Source organism: Chamaea fasciata, unplaced genomic scaffold (assembly GCF_029207755.1).
Source record: "Chamaea fasciata isolate MVZ Bird 193981 ecotype frontalis unplaced genomic scaffold, bChaFas1.0.hap1 SCAF_4, whole genome shotgun sequence".
Taxonomy (NCBI): domain Eukaryota; kingdom Metazoa; phylum Chordata; class Aves; order Passeriformes; family Sylviidae; genus Chamaea; species Chamaea fasciata.
In genome coordinates, this window is record NW_027094089.1 from 73,085,936 (window position 1) to 73,104,350 (window position 18,415).

Here is an 18,415-nt window from a genome sequence, read left to right on the forward strand (position 1 = left end):
TTTACGTTTATTGCCACTCAATTTCAATTGCCATTTTATTGTGTTCTCCCTCTGATTCTTACAGTTCCTGGGCAGTTCTGCACAGCTGGCTCATAGCACTGACTCTGTAAGTAATTCTCAGCAAATCTTGTTGCCCCATTGTTCACCCTTTTCCATGTCACACTAGCATATCCCACCTTTATCCTCTTACTTCATGCCTGTTGAGTTTGCTTGAAAGCTTTTGGTTAGGAACTTTGTAAAACACCCTTTGGAATTTGTAGACTATGTCAACTGGATCATGTTTACACACATGCTTGTCAACCTGCTCCTTTGAAGAACTCCAGAAATTCCTGAGAAGTGGGATTTCCTTTACAAAAGCAGCCTTGAATCACCCCATGTATATTATATTTATGCACCCATCCCAACGTGGTACCACCATGGTTCCTGCCCCCTGGCTTGGTGCACATGTGCAGCTGGCAGTGTGGGACTCCCAGCTCTCCCTGGAACATTCCCTACATGTTGTCCTTGCACTAGCAACTCAGTTACCCCTCATGCACCAAGCACGAGGTTCTGCTGCCATCACTGGCTGGGCCATTTCACCCTCATGCTCCTCTGCAGCTTTTGGGCAATTGTTACCCAGTTTTGGTAATGGACTAGCACTCACAGATTCATAGGAACTCTCATATTTTCTTCCATTTGACAACTTCTCTGGTGGTGTCCTCCACAAAGTATGGTTTCAGCATGGGAACATCCCTGGTTTCTTCTGCTATGAACATCTCAGATGTTCATAGTAGAAGAAAATACCTTTAGGCCATCAGCAGCAACCTTGTCCTGTCCAAGAGTTCCTTTCGTGTCTTGATCACCTCTTGGTTTCTTAGACTTTCTGCTCTGATCTCAGGAGAGATTTATTGCTAGTTTTGGCTCCTTTGCCTTTGCTCTGCCATGCCATCTCTCTCTCTGAGGACTGGGCAGGTGAGCTCCTGCTCTGATACCCCAGTATTCACACAGGTGAATAACACAGCCTCACACCTCCCATGCAGGAGTGCACAAGAGCTGCCTGAAGTTTCAAAGAAAAACCTTTCTGATTTAAGGTGGACCTAAATGAGCAGAAAAATTACATGCTATGATGTTTCTGATAACCTGCATGGCTCAGATAGGATTTAAATGCTTGTATGATACAGCACTCATGATTCTTTAAAGAAAAGAAAATCAGTTTATGAGAACTGGTGTCATAAAGTGTGTAAAAGAGAAAAGACGGCAAAGAAAAGATGTTTCATTTCTGATTGCAATTTTGTCTCATTTCCTACCAGAATGAGGGTGCAGAAATGTACAATTCATATTCTATAAAGGTACTGTGGGCACATTAGCTATAAGCAAAAATACATCTGGAACACATTCAAATATTCTAAGAAATAGCAACTCCCAAATATGCTGGTTGTCCTTTGCACATCTCGTGTACCACAGTGACATGCTCTTTGACCGGAAAAAATAAAAGCAGGAACGAGACATTTAGAAAGAGATTCAAATATTTCTGAGTTTTAAAGTCCAGTGTTTATGGAATCCCACCGGTATATTTGAAAAACAAACATATAGGCCATATCTATAGATAGAAACTGAAGTGTGAATGTATGTCACAATTACCACAGTTTGCCTTTTATCCTTTTTTGTGTTTAATTCAAGGGAAAAAAAATCCTAAAAGCTTGACTGCTACATATAGGACTGAATTTTGGGGACATATAAAACCACAATAACATAGTACAAAATGAAAGAAAGAGACAACTACGTTTGTTCTCCCTTTAATTTTCTTCTATATTTTACTTTAGATCTTGTCAAACCCAAAGCCTTCAAACTGCTTCACTCTAATAGTATTTTCACTGATTAATATCTGATCATAGTGGACAAAACATAGATCTGGAACTCCTGATGCATCAGAGTTACTCTTCATCCTGGTACACTCGCAGATACTGCGTCTCCTCATTTCAACCCACCTACACGTTTCATTCCCCAGGAAAAAGGATGTTTTTGTCCACCACTGCTAAACTGAACCAAACTAAAGACTAGGTGTTGACAATGCTTTGGTTCGTTTTCTTTGAACCATCCTCCATGAAAACTCTGACAGTGCAGAGCAATGACTAAACACAACATTTTTATATGCTTATACAAATAGGCACTATGTAAAATCAAAGAAATATGAAGAGATTGTAGCCATTGCAAATTCAGTTTTTGACAGAGCCAAACCAAACCACGCCCGATCTCTGTGCCAAGGGCCATACTCACATCAGCATAGTGGCCCTTCATGTCACAGCGGTTGCACTGTTTGTTCCAATAGGCTCTCTCCAGGCATTCCTTGAAATAGTGCCCGGGCAAGCAGCAGTTCAGACAGAAACGTGCTGGGCAGCTGTGCTGCATATGGTCTCTTCCTGCACACAGACAGCACGGGGGAACTTTCTGTGGAGAAACAAAAATAGAGTCATGTTAAGTGACAATGTTTCAATAGATCTTTCCAGCTCTGCTGCCCCAACACGGGGATGTGTCAGGGGTAACTAGGTGGGCACTCGGCTGCCATCCGGACTCACTGGCACAGCCTCATGACTCACACAATTCAGCACCTGGAGTGACACATAAAACATCCAGACAACTATTCTGAAGCCAAATCTGTATCTCTGTAAAGCCAGTTTTCCCAGTGAGTATTTTCCCCCAAGGGTCGCATGGGATGTTGTCATTCTGACTGTCCTCGTGGGTAACAGCCTCAAGGACCGAGAATTTTACAGATTCTTCAGTGGGGGTTGATAAATCCAGGCTGTCATGCAGTGGCTCCTACTTCTTGAAGTGTACTGACTGACTTTTAAACCCCTAACCACAGGACAAACTTTTGGAATATTAGGCATCTATCTGAGCTTCTTAAAGTTAGCTCCAGTTTTGTCTTGTCCACGGTTTTTAACATTGTTCACATCATGGCTCATTATACTTTCTGCTTTCACTCATTTACTAAGGCTGTATTTCTGATTCCATAGATTCTCCTTGTTGAAAGTACAATTGAAAAATATTTTACACTTACCAACTGTTTTACCATACAAAAAAAAAGATGTTTCTTTTTTGGCATTTGATTTTTTTTCTCAGTTTACAGCCACATAGTTTAGTGGAAGTTGTTCCTGCCCAGGGCAGGGGGATGGAACATATTAATCATTAAGTCTCTTCCATTCACAAACTATTCAATATAATCCTATATTATATAATTCTGCATGTTTTTCTTGTATAAAAACAATAAAAGCAATGACATTGCCAAACAGAGAGATAATTTTATACAGTAAACTGACCTTGTCCTGCAACTCAGAGCACTGCTTCAAATAAAGGATAAACCGCTGAAACAATGCTTCTAACAGCAAGCACAAAGGTATATTAGGAAAACAGCTGAATGTTCAAGTGATTTAGGCATTGCATTTACCTTTGGAGTGGGACAGTTCTTGGACAAATGTCCTGGTCTGTTGCAGTTCCTACAAGTAACGTTTTTGTCAGCTGTGTAGTACCGCATGCTGCTGTGCCTCACACCCGCATAGTTGGAGATCTGTGCCTGGTGAAACAGAGAGAGAAATGCATTTACCACTTGAGATTCTGTGCTTTGGGAACTGGGAATTATAAAGGTCACTGCTGGCAGTGATCCAGCAGAAATCTAATGTTTCACATGTACGATTTACACATTCAGGTTTGGAACGGGTAATTCTGTTACAGAGAAACCTGCATTGTCTGGAAGAAAAGTTCTCATTTGAACTTCTGCTTCAGGACATTCTTTTTTGCTATTTAAAACTGCAGTCATGAAGCTTTCCCTCAGTTGGCCAAGATACTTTTACTCACTGTGCTATGTCACGACAAACTGAATTTTCTCCAGAACACAAATATAATGAACATCAATTGCAAATGCAAGTTACATATTCCCTTGCACCCATTAAGGCAACTGCTTGGACAAAGTACAATGCTCTACAAGTCTGGATGAAATCTGCAATTTGCAATTGTAAAGAAAGACTTAAAAAAGAAAAAAGGGGGAAAAAAGAGAAGCTGGAAACAACTATCTCTCTCCCAGTGACCTCACACATACTTTCTGTGTAGGCAGTCAGAATTGAAAATCCTATCTACAACTGTCATTGCCTAGTAAACATCACAAGTTAAGAAAAAAATTTTTTTTGATTAGTGAACAGGAGAGGTATAAAAACACCATTTCTCCTCAGGGAAAGAATTTGTTAATGTCACTCGATTGTACCATCTGTACTGGACATTGGCAAGAAAAAGGGAAGGAGCTGGACACAGCAGCTGAAGCTCACTCCTCCTGGATTCTCCGGCACCTTGCCTGGGAAGTCCAGGCTGCAGTGCCCCACGCTGTTCCTGCGTCAAGCCCAGGAAGGCTCCACATTCTGCTGCTTCCCAGTGCTGCCTCGGAAGGGGGCCAGGCTGCTCTGAAACAGCTCTGAAGTTCCAAAGAGACCAGGAAGGAAGAGCTGATGTCCACCTTGCACAGTCTGTGGAAGCACTCCAGCTTTTAGTATCCCTGTCCCTTCCTGCCTTTATGCCAGCCCCAACTCAAGAACTCCTTCCTCTTGTGGGAGGACACTGCTAATCACCCCGCAAAAACACCACAGAGGGGTTTTTCAATCCCATTTACTTTATTCTGCTTGTTAATAGGCAACAAAATAAAGAATTATAGAAAAATTTGTCTTTCTTTACCTCTAAGTCTTTATGAGAGATGGACCAGTTCACATCAATTTTTCCTGAAAAACAAAATGAAAACTAATTATATTTGATTTATATTAATATTTTTCTATAATATGTTCAACATAATGATTACTAAAGTTATTGAAACTGCTAACAGATTTTGATGTACTAAAGCAGAGAAACTAGTCCCAGCTTTGGTAAAGGAAAAATAGCTACTGACCCACTGGGCACCGAATTTGCCTCATTTGACTATCAGCACATATGCGTCTTTTGGGAGTTTTTCTGATGCCACACTCTTGTCCTGACTCCTGGGGTTTAAATTCAGGTGGGGATTTAATTCTTCTACAGATATGAGCTCCAAAGGTCCTAATTCCAGCCACTGGAGTGGCTGCATTTGTGGGGACGCTCAGCTCCAGCTCAGCAGCTGCAAGCGTGGGAGCACATGGAACAAGTTACTGCAGAGCATACACTTTTTCTCCTTGCAAATTCACCAAGTCTGTGTCTGCAGCCCTGCATCCTGACTGCTGTGTGCCAACATGACTGAGCATAACCTCAGACACTCAGACTGTAAGCTGAGCAAATCTATTTCCAAATAGGGTTTGGTAATGTGCAGTTAATCAGGAGGACACACTGAATTATTGACTGTCACACCATAACCTTCTCACATGCAGCCTTTGGGCTGGCAGGAGTGAAAAGGAACAAACCAAGAAGGAAATGAAAGGGCAGTGGGCTAAAGGAATAGGGATGCAGCTAGAGCTGTTAAAAATTCTGCATGTGAACACAGCTCAGTGCTCTGCCTGCGCACACACAGCTGTGCTCCCACAGCAGCTCCTCTCGGCTGCAGGAGGATCCATGTCAGCACAGGTGCTCATCTCACCTGTACTCTACAGCAGGCATGACGACCTGTGTTCAAATTAATCCTGCATCTTTGCAAACTTTTAAATGCAAACTATCCCATCCTGATCCTGCATCTGAAGCATCCAGGCCACTAACACAAATCACAACATCATCACGATTTACAGACAGCAAAAGTTTCTCCAATTTCGATTGTATTATTCATTTCCATTAGAAGGTGGATGACTACAAATTAAAATTATATCATCTATAATTTTATGTCTTCCTCTTCATTTACTAAAAAAGTCAGTAATTTTAGCTGAAGCATGTGATGTAGTATTGGGATACAAAGTAAGTCACTCAGGTTCTTTAGAGCACAACACCTGCTTACTGCTGCTCTTCATTCAACAGTCAGGAGTCACACCACATGTTCTCACCTGAACAACACTCTGAAGTATTTTTATTTCCAACACTTTCTCACGCCAGCGACTGTTACCGAGACATTGTAATACACTAACTGGCCAGTTAAAAGAGTGATGTGAATGATGTATGAACCTGAGTTATGGCACACAGCGACTGCCACTGCCAGGACTCCAGCACCCACCTGTACTGTTCCCCCAACATTGTTTGGGATTACAGGGAGCATGGATGGGATAGTGACATGTCAGTGCCCCATGGCAGGAGCAAGTTGTGGGTGTACTCGAGAGAAAATCAAGACTTTTGAAGCCTGATCATTAAAAGTAAAGAAACATTGTCATATTTGAGTGCATTATTTATGGCTTAAATGCCTGCTTAGGAAATGAATTCATAAAGAAAAAGGTCTTTGTAATTCAAAGCTCTGCCTTGGCAGTCAGCTCCGCAAGTGCCGTGTTGCACAGAAATGCACATGCAGAATGGTCACAGATCAAAATTACCAACAAATTAACTCCTGTTAATCACTAGGCATGTCCTTCCTGAGGGCAAACCAACTAAGTTTCTCTTCTTCACTGTCAAAATCCCCAGCTTCACAGGGGAAAACCATGATACAATGATTCAAATACTCCTAATACAAGAAGCTAAAACTGCTTCACTCAGAAAATAAATATACGAGCTTTAATGCTGAATGAAAAATTACAACAAAATATCCCTTTACTAAATCTATTTGATGATCTAAAAGTTAATTCTAATTCACAATAGATTGCATAGGGCTTTGTTTCCCCACACAATAAATTCTTCAGACTGAAACACTTACGGAGAGTTTTGCTTCTGCAACCAAGGTGAAATCCTGCTGTAGAGACACATAGAAAAATCTGCAACAATATTTCTTGCTGACCACAATGTTTTGTCTGGCTCTAGATCACAAAATAAATCACAAAACTCTTATCAAATTGACAGATACTCCCCCTTCCTTCTGATTTTGTTTGCTTGTTTGGGTGAATTGTTGTGTCCTGCAGGAAATCCCAATGCCCTGTGGGTGGTTCCTGGACACTCCTGCACTGTCCTGGCTGCTCCCTTGGCTCACTCAGCAGCAGCAGCAGCACCTTGGCATATTGGGGTCCCCTTATGCCATGCTCTCTGTAGCCTGCAGCCCTCACCACCTTCATTTTCCTCCTCATCACGCAGCCTCAGGCGGGGGCAGCCTCCCCCAAGGGTGCAGCAGTGGCTTTGCCCCCAGGGCAGGTGGGCAGCTGGCACCCAAAATCAACACAGAATGGATAAGGGACCACAGCTGGGTTCACCAACTCCCGGGCTGCCCGAGGATGATGCTTTCCCACCCCGCAGACCATGACCTGAGGCTGACAGGGAAGTTTTGGGCAGACACACACTCTTTGCTGGGAACTCAATCCTCCACAAAGCCTGGCACAACACCTGCACCTGATGTCCTCCAAAACCATTGCCAGTACCACAACAGAGCATTTCATGCTTTTTTAAAGATGGGCATGCACACAGAAGGTGGATTTCTGCCTGAAGGAAGGGCTGTGATTGCTTTATTTCTGCATTTGCTTTAGTTTTTTTTTTATTCTTCAGAATAAAGCAGTTCAAAGACTTATTCAGAAAATCTCTGTCAAGATTCCCCCTTTTTCTGTGAGGAAGTTGCATACATGAAACTTACTTAAGTTACTTACTTACTTACTAAAGCTTTCTGTGAGTTAAATAAAACCAAGAATATCTTTGATATATTTGTGCTTTTAATCTTTCTCATCTTCATTTGTTAAATGCTATCTCCTTTATATAAGACTATATTAATTTCTATACTAAATTTTCTGTACTAAGATTAGGATGAATTCCTATACTGTGATGATATATATTTCTGTATTAAAAAACACAAGAGACTTTACTGTATAAAGTTCTTGTATTTATACTTTGAGAAAATGGTATTGTCAAACTGCAGATCAGGGAAGAAGAGGATGTAAAATATACACCATTTATATGAAAATGGAAGCCCTGCACAAGGTTCTCCCTTTATCAAGTACCTCATTTTGGCTGTCCTCTGCCCGTGCACAATGGGATGAATGGCGAGCAACAGCTTTGCTTTTATTTAAAGAAAATTTTGAAAGATCATTGAGATTCACATGTATCCTTCCACCAGCATGAAAATGTAAATTTCTGAGCAGCGCTCGGGGTGAAGCCAGATTTAGGACCACTGTTCAATGTGCATTCAAACCTCCCCTCTTTCATCCCAGACAGGGAGAGGAGGGGAGGAGGGAGAAGGAGGACCAGCAGTCAAAACCTGAAATTGCCCAGAGGAACAATCTGCTTCCATGGAACAAAACACTGACTCAGAATAAACAATAAACGGTTCATGAAATTTCCTTATCTGCTGTGCTGCTCCGCCAGAGACCCCAGCAGCTGATCAGGCTGCCCTGGCCAGGCAGGGCAGGGCACTGCTGGGCATGGGCTGTGACCCACCCCAAAATCATACTCAAGTTTCACTCATCTAGGCTGGGGGAAAACACATCCTTACACAAGCTGTGCTGGTCCTGCAAGAGTTTGTGTCATCACTTTCTTTAACAACAGAGAAGCTGCAGAGCATGGATATCACTCTTTGAAAATAAAACACGAAATTTCCCAAAAGAAGAAGACAAGTGGTCTTGTACCCCCTTTCTTCTAACTGGAAAATACATAATGAGATGTATTTTATTTATTTTATTTTATGATCAGGCCAGTGAAACAGGACACTTCAAGCTGTGGCACAATGATACATGGCCTGAAGGGCAAATACATTTCAAAGCTGGGCTTTAAAAATTGGTTTTTGACTGCTAATTAATATAGCATATTACAGAATAGAAAACTCTAATTATATTCTACTGTAAGATCTCCATGGCAAGGACTGTTTCAGAAATATCTCCGAACAATATTTACCATGCCAGGACACAGCTGCTAAAATACTGGAAGAGCATTTTTAAATTATAAGCCTTTTATAAGCCTTAAAATCCCTAAAAAATCACTAGATCTGTAAGAATTTCACATTGTGACGTATTGCATATACCTGAAAATTCCTGATTATGTGTGACCCAAAGTGATTCACGTCTTATGGTAATGGAGCTTGCTATTATGAGTTTCACATTTTCTGTGCCCAAGTAGCTCTTCTCACAAAAGAAAAAGGAATGACAATACAGCAGTCAAGCACAGTCCTGAAATAGAAATGGAGGTGGCCTCCCGACACCAGGTTTTGTAAAGCACAGGAATTTGGGTGCCTGTGGACCAGGACAGAGTGTAAATTCTTCCCTTCTGGCACGGTATTCCAGGAGCGTACAGATAAATGTGTGTGTGTGTCTGCACGGCCCTGTCTGTGAATCTGTGCACATTTATGTGCGTACACGTGTGTATGCATGCCCCCCACACCCACCCCACTGGGCACTTGGCCTGCTGCTGACCAGACACCACGGAGAAGAAGCTGGTCCTGCTTGTGCTGGCTGAATCTCCCACTCCAGCAGCTCCAGGTCCATGCCAGCAGGGACCCCTCCCCACAGGAGGTGCTCAGTGGCCATGTGGTTGCAGCCACCTCTGCACACCTCAGCTGCTCACAGCAGTCCCTTGGAGGGGAACAGCATCAACCTTGGTGTGTTTTTCTTAGACATTTCTAGGGATTTCTCAACTTTTCCTTGATAACAAAGAGATGATTTACTTAAAAACAAAACACCTGCTGTTTAATGGAATACCTGTCAATATCTCTTTAAGACAGCTTTAAAAGAGATCCATAACTCCCGCAGGGAAATCAGTCGATGAAATTGCTGACAGAGGTTCAATTTGAGACATTTTTTCATGGCAAAAAAGGGCTCTCTTGCCTCTCCTGTTCATACCTAAAATTATGTATGTGCCAGTAATGCGCACATATTTTGGCAGTAGAGAAATCCCAGCAATGCTTTATTTTTAGCAACCTTTATCTGCCATTTTTGAAAAGCATCACAAAATCCAACAAACAATACTCAACCTATTTTGAAATTAATTAAAATGTAAGCACTTAACTGAAGCAAAGGTAGAGTTGGCCAAAAGCAAAGCAGAGTTCAAACAGGAAAAGAAACTCACACACCTCTGAGCAGCCCTGCAAATGTGGGAAACCCCCCCCCCCCCCCCCCCCGGAGTTGTAAAAGTTACTTTAAACAAACTTCAGCAGCTATAACCCAGGGGGGAAGACTAACCATCATTGCCAGAGAGGAGAGGTTTAGCAGTTGGGGTAGGACTGGTGCTTTAATCCCCCAGCAGCATGTCTGCTGATGGGGCCCCGTGGCTGGACTGGGGTGGCCACTCCAGGGACATCACAGACCGCGGAGCACAACACAGATGGAGACAAGAGCACCTAACCAGGCAGAGACGTATTTTTGGTGTTAAAGCAGACATTATTAAATATGGAAATCAGTGCAGTGTTGGTGCATCCTGCTGCTCTACTGGGAGTTAGGTCCCTGATACCACATTTTGGCCCTGTTACCCCAAACAACCACTGCAATGATCCATCCTGCACCCCCTCCACACCTGCACTGCCCTTCCGTATCTCCCTCAGCTCCATTTATTCCAGCAGCTCTGTGTGGGTAAAGCATCTCATGTACCAAGTGGGAATAAAAACGTGCAGTGAACAAAGCAAAAGACAATTCTGTAAATCGTATTTTTGTGCAATATGTACACCACCAAACTGCTGAAACGCAGGGATACATGCTAAACATGAACACGTAGGGTGCCCTTTCCATTATGTAAGTATGCATAATTTCCTGTCTGTTTCCTGTCTGTGCTGTAACACTGCTTCCTTCAGCACTGGCCACTGCTGGCCATGTTAATTCACAAAACTCAGCGGCTCATGATTTTCAAAGCTTAGCGCAACATTTGCAGAACAAAGTAGGTTTTTCTCTCTTTTTGGTGGGTACAAGTATGGGGACCACAGGAACAGTTAAATTCATGGCATGGTTGGTCTACCACACAGTCGGGGGAATTCTTTAAATAGAGCCTGTCACTCTCTTTGCCCATCAATGGGATTTCCTTCTCAAACTGCTGATTCGTTCAGGTACACAACAGAGGAAATTTCAGTTAACCTTTGTTTCACCCCGGGGAAAAATCTGTCTGAAAAGTATAAAGTGAATAGATTAAAAAAAAAAAAAAAAAAAAGAAAAAAAGAAAGAAAAGCTGCAGGGTTATTCTTCCTAGTGTTCACAGCAGTCAAAGTTAAACAGAGAAAAGGAGGCAAACATGAACATTTTATTCCCACCAGAGAATAAGGTATAATATATGATTTAGAAATCTCATTGTCTATACTGTGATTTCTAATTTAGAGAAGGAAAGGCTGAGCACAAATCTATTGTTCTCATCGGGTGCATCAAGATTTCACTTTTTGACTATTTTCTATATGACTGAAAAGGGAATAATACTTTACTTTGAAGAGAAACCCTTTTTAGCTATTTGATTGAGTTGTCTGAAATGCCTTTTAGATTCCAGCAATCCTTGGCGAAGAGAAAAATAATAAAAACTAACTCAGAATAACATGTGAGAAAATGAAAACAGGGATAAAACCAAAAGTACAGTAATAAAATAAAGCAAAATTTCAGGGTTTGTTACTGCCAAAAAAGGTCTTAGATGGGTCTAAGTGAATCATAAAACCCCCCATTTTGAGATACAATTATAATTTCAAAACAGGAATAATAATTTTTGGTTTCTAGTGTCATTCATCTGACAAGGTGTCTGCAGCATTTGATGTGATAACATACTGAGTTACTGCAGATCTATGCCCAACAAGGCTCCGCAGAACGGACAGAAGGACAGACCGACATGGAGCTCGGGAGCATGGCCATGGCCTGGGTGTGCAGGGCCGTGAGGTCTGCAAGGCCTGAGCTCCAGTGGCAGAGAGATCCTGAGATGCCTTATGGGATCGATAGGTTGCCAAGGACTGATTCAGCATCACCAAGGCTATTTCTGTGTTTAAGTGACTGTGATTTTGTCAGGGCTGCACAGCCCTTCCCTAGGCAGGCCATGGTGGGGGCCAGGGCTGTGGTGGCCACGGGGAACCTTCACCTCTTAATCAGCTCGTGGAGAGGGGTGTCTGTGGCAGTGTCAGCTGCTGGAGCCTGCCAGCCCAGCCCGGGCACACTGCTCAGGGGATTTGCACGGATCCTACACGGCTGGATACAGTGGTGCTTGGTTAACTGCTGAGACATGAGCCTGAGGAAGAGCCTTGCTTCACTCCTCACCGTTTACAGAAGATCAACAGTTGTGTCTCTTTTGCCAGCATATTGCATCTTTTTTCACCAACACAAAATGGATGAAATACAAATATAAATAGAAATAAAAAAGACAACAAAGTTCACAGAACCTTGCTCTTGTGGTGTCTGATCTGCCAAAGTCCCTGTGGCTAAAAGAAGCTGTGTAAGGTATGTGCCAACAATGTGACGTGTCTCCCTGCAATGAAATCCAGATTTAAAGCTTCTTGGAAATTAATTGCTTTTTGGAAATTCAATGCTTCAGTTGAATCACAAACCTAAAACCATTCACCAGTAGCTGCATCCTGGAGAAACAACACGGCTCTCTTGATGCTGCCATAAACAATAAAATAGGAAAATAATCCCTGAGTTGGAATAATATTGATGTAGATGAATATCTGAAATTTGTCAAGCTTAATTGGGGATCTTAACTTTTTCTCTGAAATTCCCAAAATCTTTAACCCAGGAAAAAATAAATCACATTTCAATGCAGGCTGAGTGCCAGTCTTTGGGTATGGGCCAGAATTTTGGTTCAACTTTCCTTCATGCTGATAAATGGCCCATTGGGCAAAGGCAAACTAAATCATCCCAGCTCCGGTGATTCCTTCCCATCCTTACACTCAGACCAGGCTCCCACAAACAGCTCTTGGAACACGAGGAGGACCACCACAGGATGCCTGGGAGGAGACAAGTCCCAAAACAGCTCTGAAGGTGGCAGTTCTCAGGACTTCCATCTTTTCCTGGGAGGACTCGAATGAGCTTCAGACAAAAGGACTGCAAAAGAGCCTGGTCAGAGTCAGGATGTGGGAAATTGCATTGCTCTGAGAGCAGAACTGCAGTTTGAGCTGATGCCAATATCATAGAGTGGGTGAAATTCCTAGTTTTCCATTTTGGTCCTCCTGATGATTATAGTAGTAGGAATCATAAGCGGGAGGTTCCTCAAAAATACTCATACTGCACAGAATACTTCTCCAATTTGGGTAACAGAAATTAACACCATATCAAAGATTTGCCATCAGTTTGAAGAAATCTCCCCATCTGCCACGCACCCTGGGCGCCCCTACACATTAAGTCTTCTTCAAACTTGAGCTTTCCAAGAAAAGAAAGCAGTGATGCAGGGACACAGCACTCCTGACAATGATTGGAAATAAGACGCTGATGCATCTAAGGACGTGCAACAGCACAGATGCCCCGTGAGAAGAGAGCTCCAGTGCAAGCACTCTGCTCTCATTTGGTCTTCCTGGGCTTTTATAACCTTACCACCGCAGGCAGATCCTTTAGTCCATCCCTGAAACACTTCTACAGCAGGAAATGTTTGAAAGACCTTCTCAACACCTTGGTCATGGCTTGTAAAGCACGTACCAAGATGGTGTGGTTGGTCTTCCAAGAGTCACTACAACAGAAAACTGGTGGGTCCTAGCACAGACGAGGCTCTGGTCTCAAACTGCCATGAAGGACTGTAGATATTTGGAACATAAAAGCAGCAAACAAACAACACCAGTATCCGGTGCTTGAAGGTCACATGTCTTGAGACTTGGTCTTATGTTGGGCTCTGTGGGGTGGAGATTGTAATGCTGCAAAGAATGAGAAAGTACATGATGTCTTTTTCCATTGCAGTGCTAATTTTTTGGTGTTATTTTGTTTCACATGAAAAAGACATCCTTTTCTCAGGAACAGAAAACAACTGGAATGGACATCAACATCAGTCTTCTGCTGCAATAGAAAACAGTTTTGCAGAAACATGTCATTCTGTACTTAGAGGCACTATTTTGAGGTGATGAAAAAAGAAGTGGCCATGCCAAAGAACTCCTAAATCTCACTGGCTACAACAGTTCTGTCTTTGCAACAAGGACCACAGCAGAAAAGATGTCAACCTCTTTTCTTCTTTTTCTTTCCAAAGAAAAGTGGGGAAATGGAAATGTTCTCTCTATAATCAGCAAATAACAATTCTTGGTGAGAGAATTCAGTTTTTGCTTGTTTAAAAATTTCTTAATGCTGCAAGGAGATAAAATGAATCTGAGACCCCAATTTCATCTCTGTTTCCCATGTATACTGGTGCAGCAGTCTCAACAGCGGGGTGCAGACAACCCCAAGAGCAGGGAGGGTATTCCACTGCAGCATGGGAAGAAAATGCTCTTTTTACCATTAATAAATAAAACAAAACAGTTTTTAAAAATAGTGTATACTTGATCTTTCTCTCATTATTTTTTACTTTCTATTTTGTGCGTGCTGTATAACCGCAATTGACACTTCAATAGTGGGGTCAAAAGCACCTCCTACAATGCTAAAGACAGTTATTTATACTTTGATCATTTGTCTCTGTGGTTTTGGTTTCTTTTCTGTTTGTTTGTTAGGCATTTTTTTGCCCCTTTTTTTTTCCTTATACAGATACCACAGCAACAGGAAAATCCCTCTCACTGCTACCAAAAAACAACTCATATTTTAAGTACGCTGTTGTAATGAACAAAACTTTCTTCCATATCTACTAAATTTAGGTTCTCTAGCAATATGAGCTTTTCATACACCTTGGAGCTGCAGCTCTTGCCCAGGTGTTGCCAGGCAGGAGGCCAGGAGGGATGTGATCAGCATCACAGTGGGTGCTGCTCGAGTGTTTTCACAGCGTGTGACATGCCCGAGACACAGAACAGAACACGGACTTGGAGAGCTCACAAGTCTATACTTGATTTTAAGCATTTGAATTCTGAGAATTTAACAAGCCTTTACTGAAAATGAATTGGACAACAGCAGTACTGAATAGTTAACCTGCATATAATTAGTTTTAAAACAGCACTTAGGACATTTATTATCACTTCTTCCTGACATCACTATAAATGGAAGGCATATTATATGCTAGCTCTTCCTACCTAAATTCAAATACTGCAAACCTCAACTTTTTGCTGTTCTAGCAGGAAAATGTTATGCACTTCATATTTATGTTTTTTCATTTAATTTATACATTTTGCTTGATTAAAGCTTTTTCTTTTTTGTTTCAATGTTGATTTTTAAATAGCAGTATTCTTTAAAATATGCAGTTATTTACTTCATATGACTGAGCTGAAGTGAATGTGAAATATTTGTGTTAGTCCAAGCAGGCTGATGCACATCAAAAGTTGTGATTTAAGTCATTCCTTTCTGATAAAGACTCAGTCATCTGAACAGTTTTGCCCGTGTACCTCAGGTGAAAGTCCCCTACACTGCTGCAGAATCACAGTTCTACTTTTCAACACACTAAATATAGTTTCTATATCACAAATACCTGAAAATCTTTGATTCAGGTTTTCCCCCTTCATCTGGACAAGAGGAAGGAATATCTGAATCCATGACTGAAGGGCTGGTTGCAAAGCGGATCCTGCTTCTACCTAGCAACACTGGGAAAAAAACAACCAGTCCTATCACTGAAAAAAATCACCAAGGCCTCATTTAAAATGTGCAATCAACCAGATTTCCTGAGCAGGGTGGTAGCTTGTCAGTCCTTTAAACAAATAATGCAGACACTCTCTCTAACTCACACCATCTTTCACTGGCCTGTGGGCAGGGAGGAGGGAGACAAGAGAAGCAATGGAACACAAGATTAATGTTCCGAGCCTGCGGCCAGGGCACAGGAGCCACCACAGCTCACAAGGGTCAGTCCTGTTCCTAAAGTCCTGATGAGCTGGGAAGGGGGAACTTACGGATAATGTTAGGAGAGACAGCCCTGAAGGGAGCTGGCACCATTTCACACTAAACAGAAAAGCCCGAAGGGGCTGTGAAAGAGGAGCAGGAGGAGGAGGCTGAGAACACCCCACAGCCACCCTCCTGCTGACAGCCAGTCCCTGCCTGTGGGCAAGAGTGGGACCAGGGCACAGAGGGTGCCGTGGTGGTGGCCCCACTGGTGTTCCCCACGCTGTCCAAAGACAAATCCTGTCCTGCCTGGCAAGTCTCCAAAGTGGGATGACCCCAAACTGGGACGATGCCACTGCTGTGCATTCACCAAACACTGTGCTGCCAGAGACTGCACCAGTTTTGGTGGCTGGGTGCCAGATCCAGCCCAGGATCTCTTCACCTGAGCCTGAAGGAAGCCACATCTGCTGGAAGCCCTGCCTGTGGTGGGGCTGGGCCAGCACTGCCCATCTTGGTGAAGAGCAGCATTTCAGCCTGTGGCTCACAGGAATGCACCGGCACGGAGATGAGCACTCAGTAAAGCCACCCCACACACCTAGTTCTGTCAGCTGTGAGCTGCTACAACAGCTGGCCGCGATGCCAAGACCATGTGGTTTAGGAAAAATAATCCAAATCTTGACTGCCATTTAAAAACTAGAGTTACAGATTTCTTCCCATACACTTACATCCTTAATTCAGGACAAGACCAGAGGCAGGAAACTCCCAAAATGTTATGAATTATGAGGTTGTATTCTGCTGAGTACAGCCTCAAACAATTTTATTTCAGGTGCTTGACATATGAGCAATAAAGAAATCCTGGGATGCTCAAGTTTGCATCTCCTTTTGCCATAGGTTAGTTGATTCAGATGACTCAGTATGACTGAAACCAAACATGTATTTTGCATGCACTACACAAGTCTGAAAATCAGATATTAATTTTCAAAAAAATGTGAAGAAAGTACATTTGAGATGCATTATTTCTACACTTGCTTTCATTTACATCTGTGTTTGTATAAGATCAACAAAAATCCATGATGCACTAGGAAAGATGTGATAACATTTTTTTTAAACAGAGATGCAGAGGGAAGCATAGGGGAAAGATAATCTGCAATTTGTTATCCAGTGGATCTTCAAATGGTTTCAAAAAATGAAAATGAGGTATAAACATAAAACGCCACCTACTCAACGCAAATGCAGGCAAGTAAACACATTATTTAAAGCAAACAGATTACATCACTCACCATCAACATTCAAAATCAGGAAAACAAGTGGACCAACTATTTAATCTGAGAGAGGAATGCACAGCTACCCTCCCTCTTTTAGAAATATAAAGAATGATAAATTCACTGGTTGCCTGAAAAGAACATATCTCAGGAGCTGTAGAAACACTGATTTCCTTTTTTGCCATTGTCTCTGACAACACGCTCTTTGAATTACACACCTGCCTCCAGCCTTCATTATTTCTCTTTCATTATAATGAAGATTATACTTTTGACTTCCAAGGCTGTTTCCTTTGACAAAGCCCAGCAAAACCTCCCTTCCCTTTGCAATCTGACAGTGCCATAACAAAACCCACAAACAGTTCTGCCACAAATAGGATGTTTTACCCATAGCACCCTAACCTGCCACCACACAAAAAAAGAGTGCTGTGGAGAACCCAGATGTCATCACTGCAGGTGCCACCACTGTCACTGATATCAACAGGAGCACTCCGATTGGAACAACTCAGTGACCTAAGCAGGGAACAAACAAGTGGAGAATGGGAGCTGCTTAATCGCAGACAACATTTGCACTGGTAAAAATGTCCAGTAGTGATGAAATACCCCAAATGACCACTTTTTAATTAAAATATCCAATTTTTTATTGCAATTTGAGTCATACGGCAGCCTGTGTGGGGACTCCCTGCGTGGCTGACATCACACAAATGCCAGCACCAGGATGCTTCCATGTGGCCCTGTGGCAGTTGGTGCTCTCGTGGTGACTAATGGGGACAGAACAGAATGCCAATGACACGGCAGAGGTTGGGTTGTGATGCCCTGGGTATGGTCCCCTGGGTGTGCCCATCACCCCATCACCCCCTGGCCCACAGCGAGGCCACAGTGGAGGTGTTCTGGGTGTGCAGGTGCTGGCAGGTGGCACTGATGGCTCTGTGCCGGGCACTGAGTGCCACAGCTGAATCTGGGCTGGGCAGCACAGCTGGCTCTGCACCAGACACCAGAAGGCACAGCTGGTTCTGCACTGGATGCTGTGTGGCACAGCTGGTTCTGCATCTGCCGCTTCCAGACCTGTCCCGAGGTACTGGATGCCCTGGACTGTACCCAGGGCTGCTCTCTGTGGCCACAGCTGATGCTGGCACATGCTGAGGGATGGCTGCTGGGCACCAGTGAATTTTCAGTGCTGACTTTCTTGTGCTTTTACTCAAGGTTTCTGCTTGTATTTGCTCTTTCAAACAGCATTTCACCTGAGTTAAAATCACCCACACCTATGGTTTCAACAAAAAATCAGTAGGGCTGCTGCTGTTTAAAAATAAAAGCGGCATTCAACTATTTTGTCAGGAACACATTTTACCTGCTGTGATGTGCCACTTGGTGGAGGTA

The 18,415-nt window shown here is 42.8% G+C and overlaps 1 protein-coding gene across 3 annotated transcripts in view; it reads right to left on the reverse strand.

Moving 5' to 3' along the window:
- Positions 1–18,415, reverse strand: part of ZCCHC7 (zinc finger CCHC-type containing 7) — an 86,489-nt gene that overhangs the window by 26,182 nt on the left and 41,892 nt on the right. For all 3 annotated transcript variants that reach the window (XM_066181989.1, XM_066181990.1, XM_066181991.1), the window contains 3 exons: positions 4,696–4,739; positions 3,425–3,550; positions 2,257–2,427 (listed from right to left, as the gene is read on the reverse strand). In XM_066181989.1, coding sequence (XP_066038086.1) covers positions 2,257–2,427; positions 3,425–3,550; positions 4,696–4,739 — 341 coding nt within the window. The remainder of the gene's footprint in view (positions 1–2,256; positions 2,428–3,424; positions 3,551–4,695; positions 4,740–18,415) is intronic.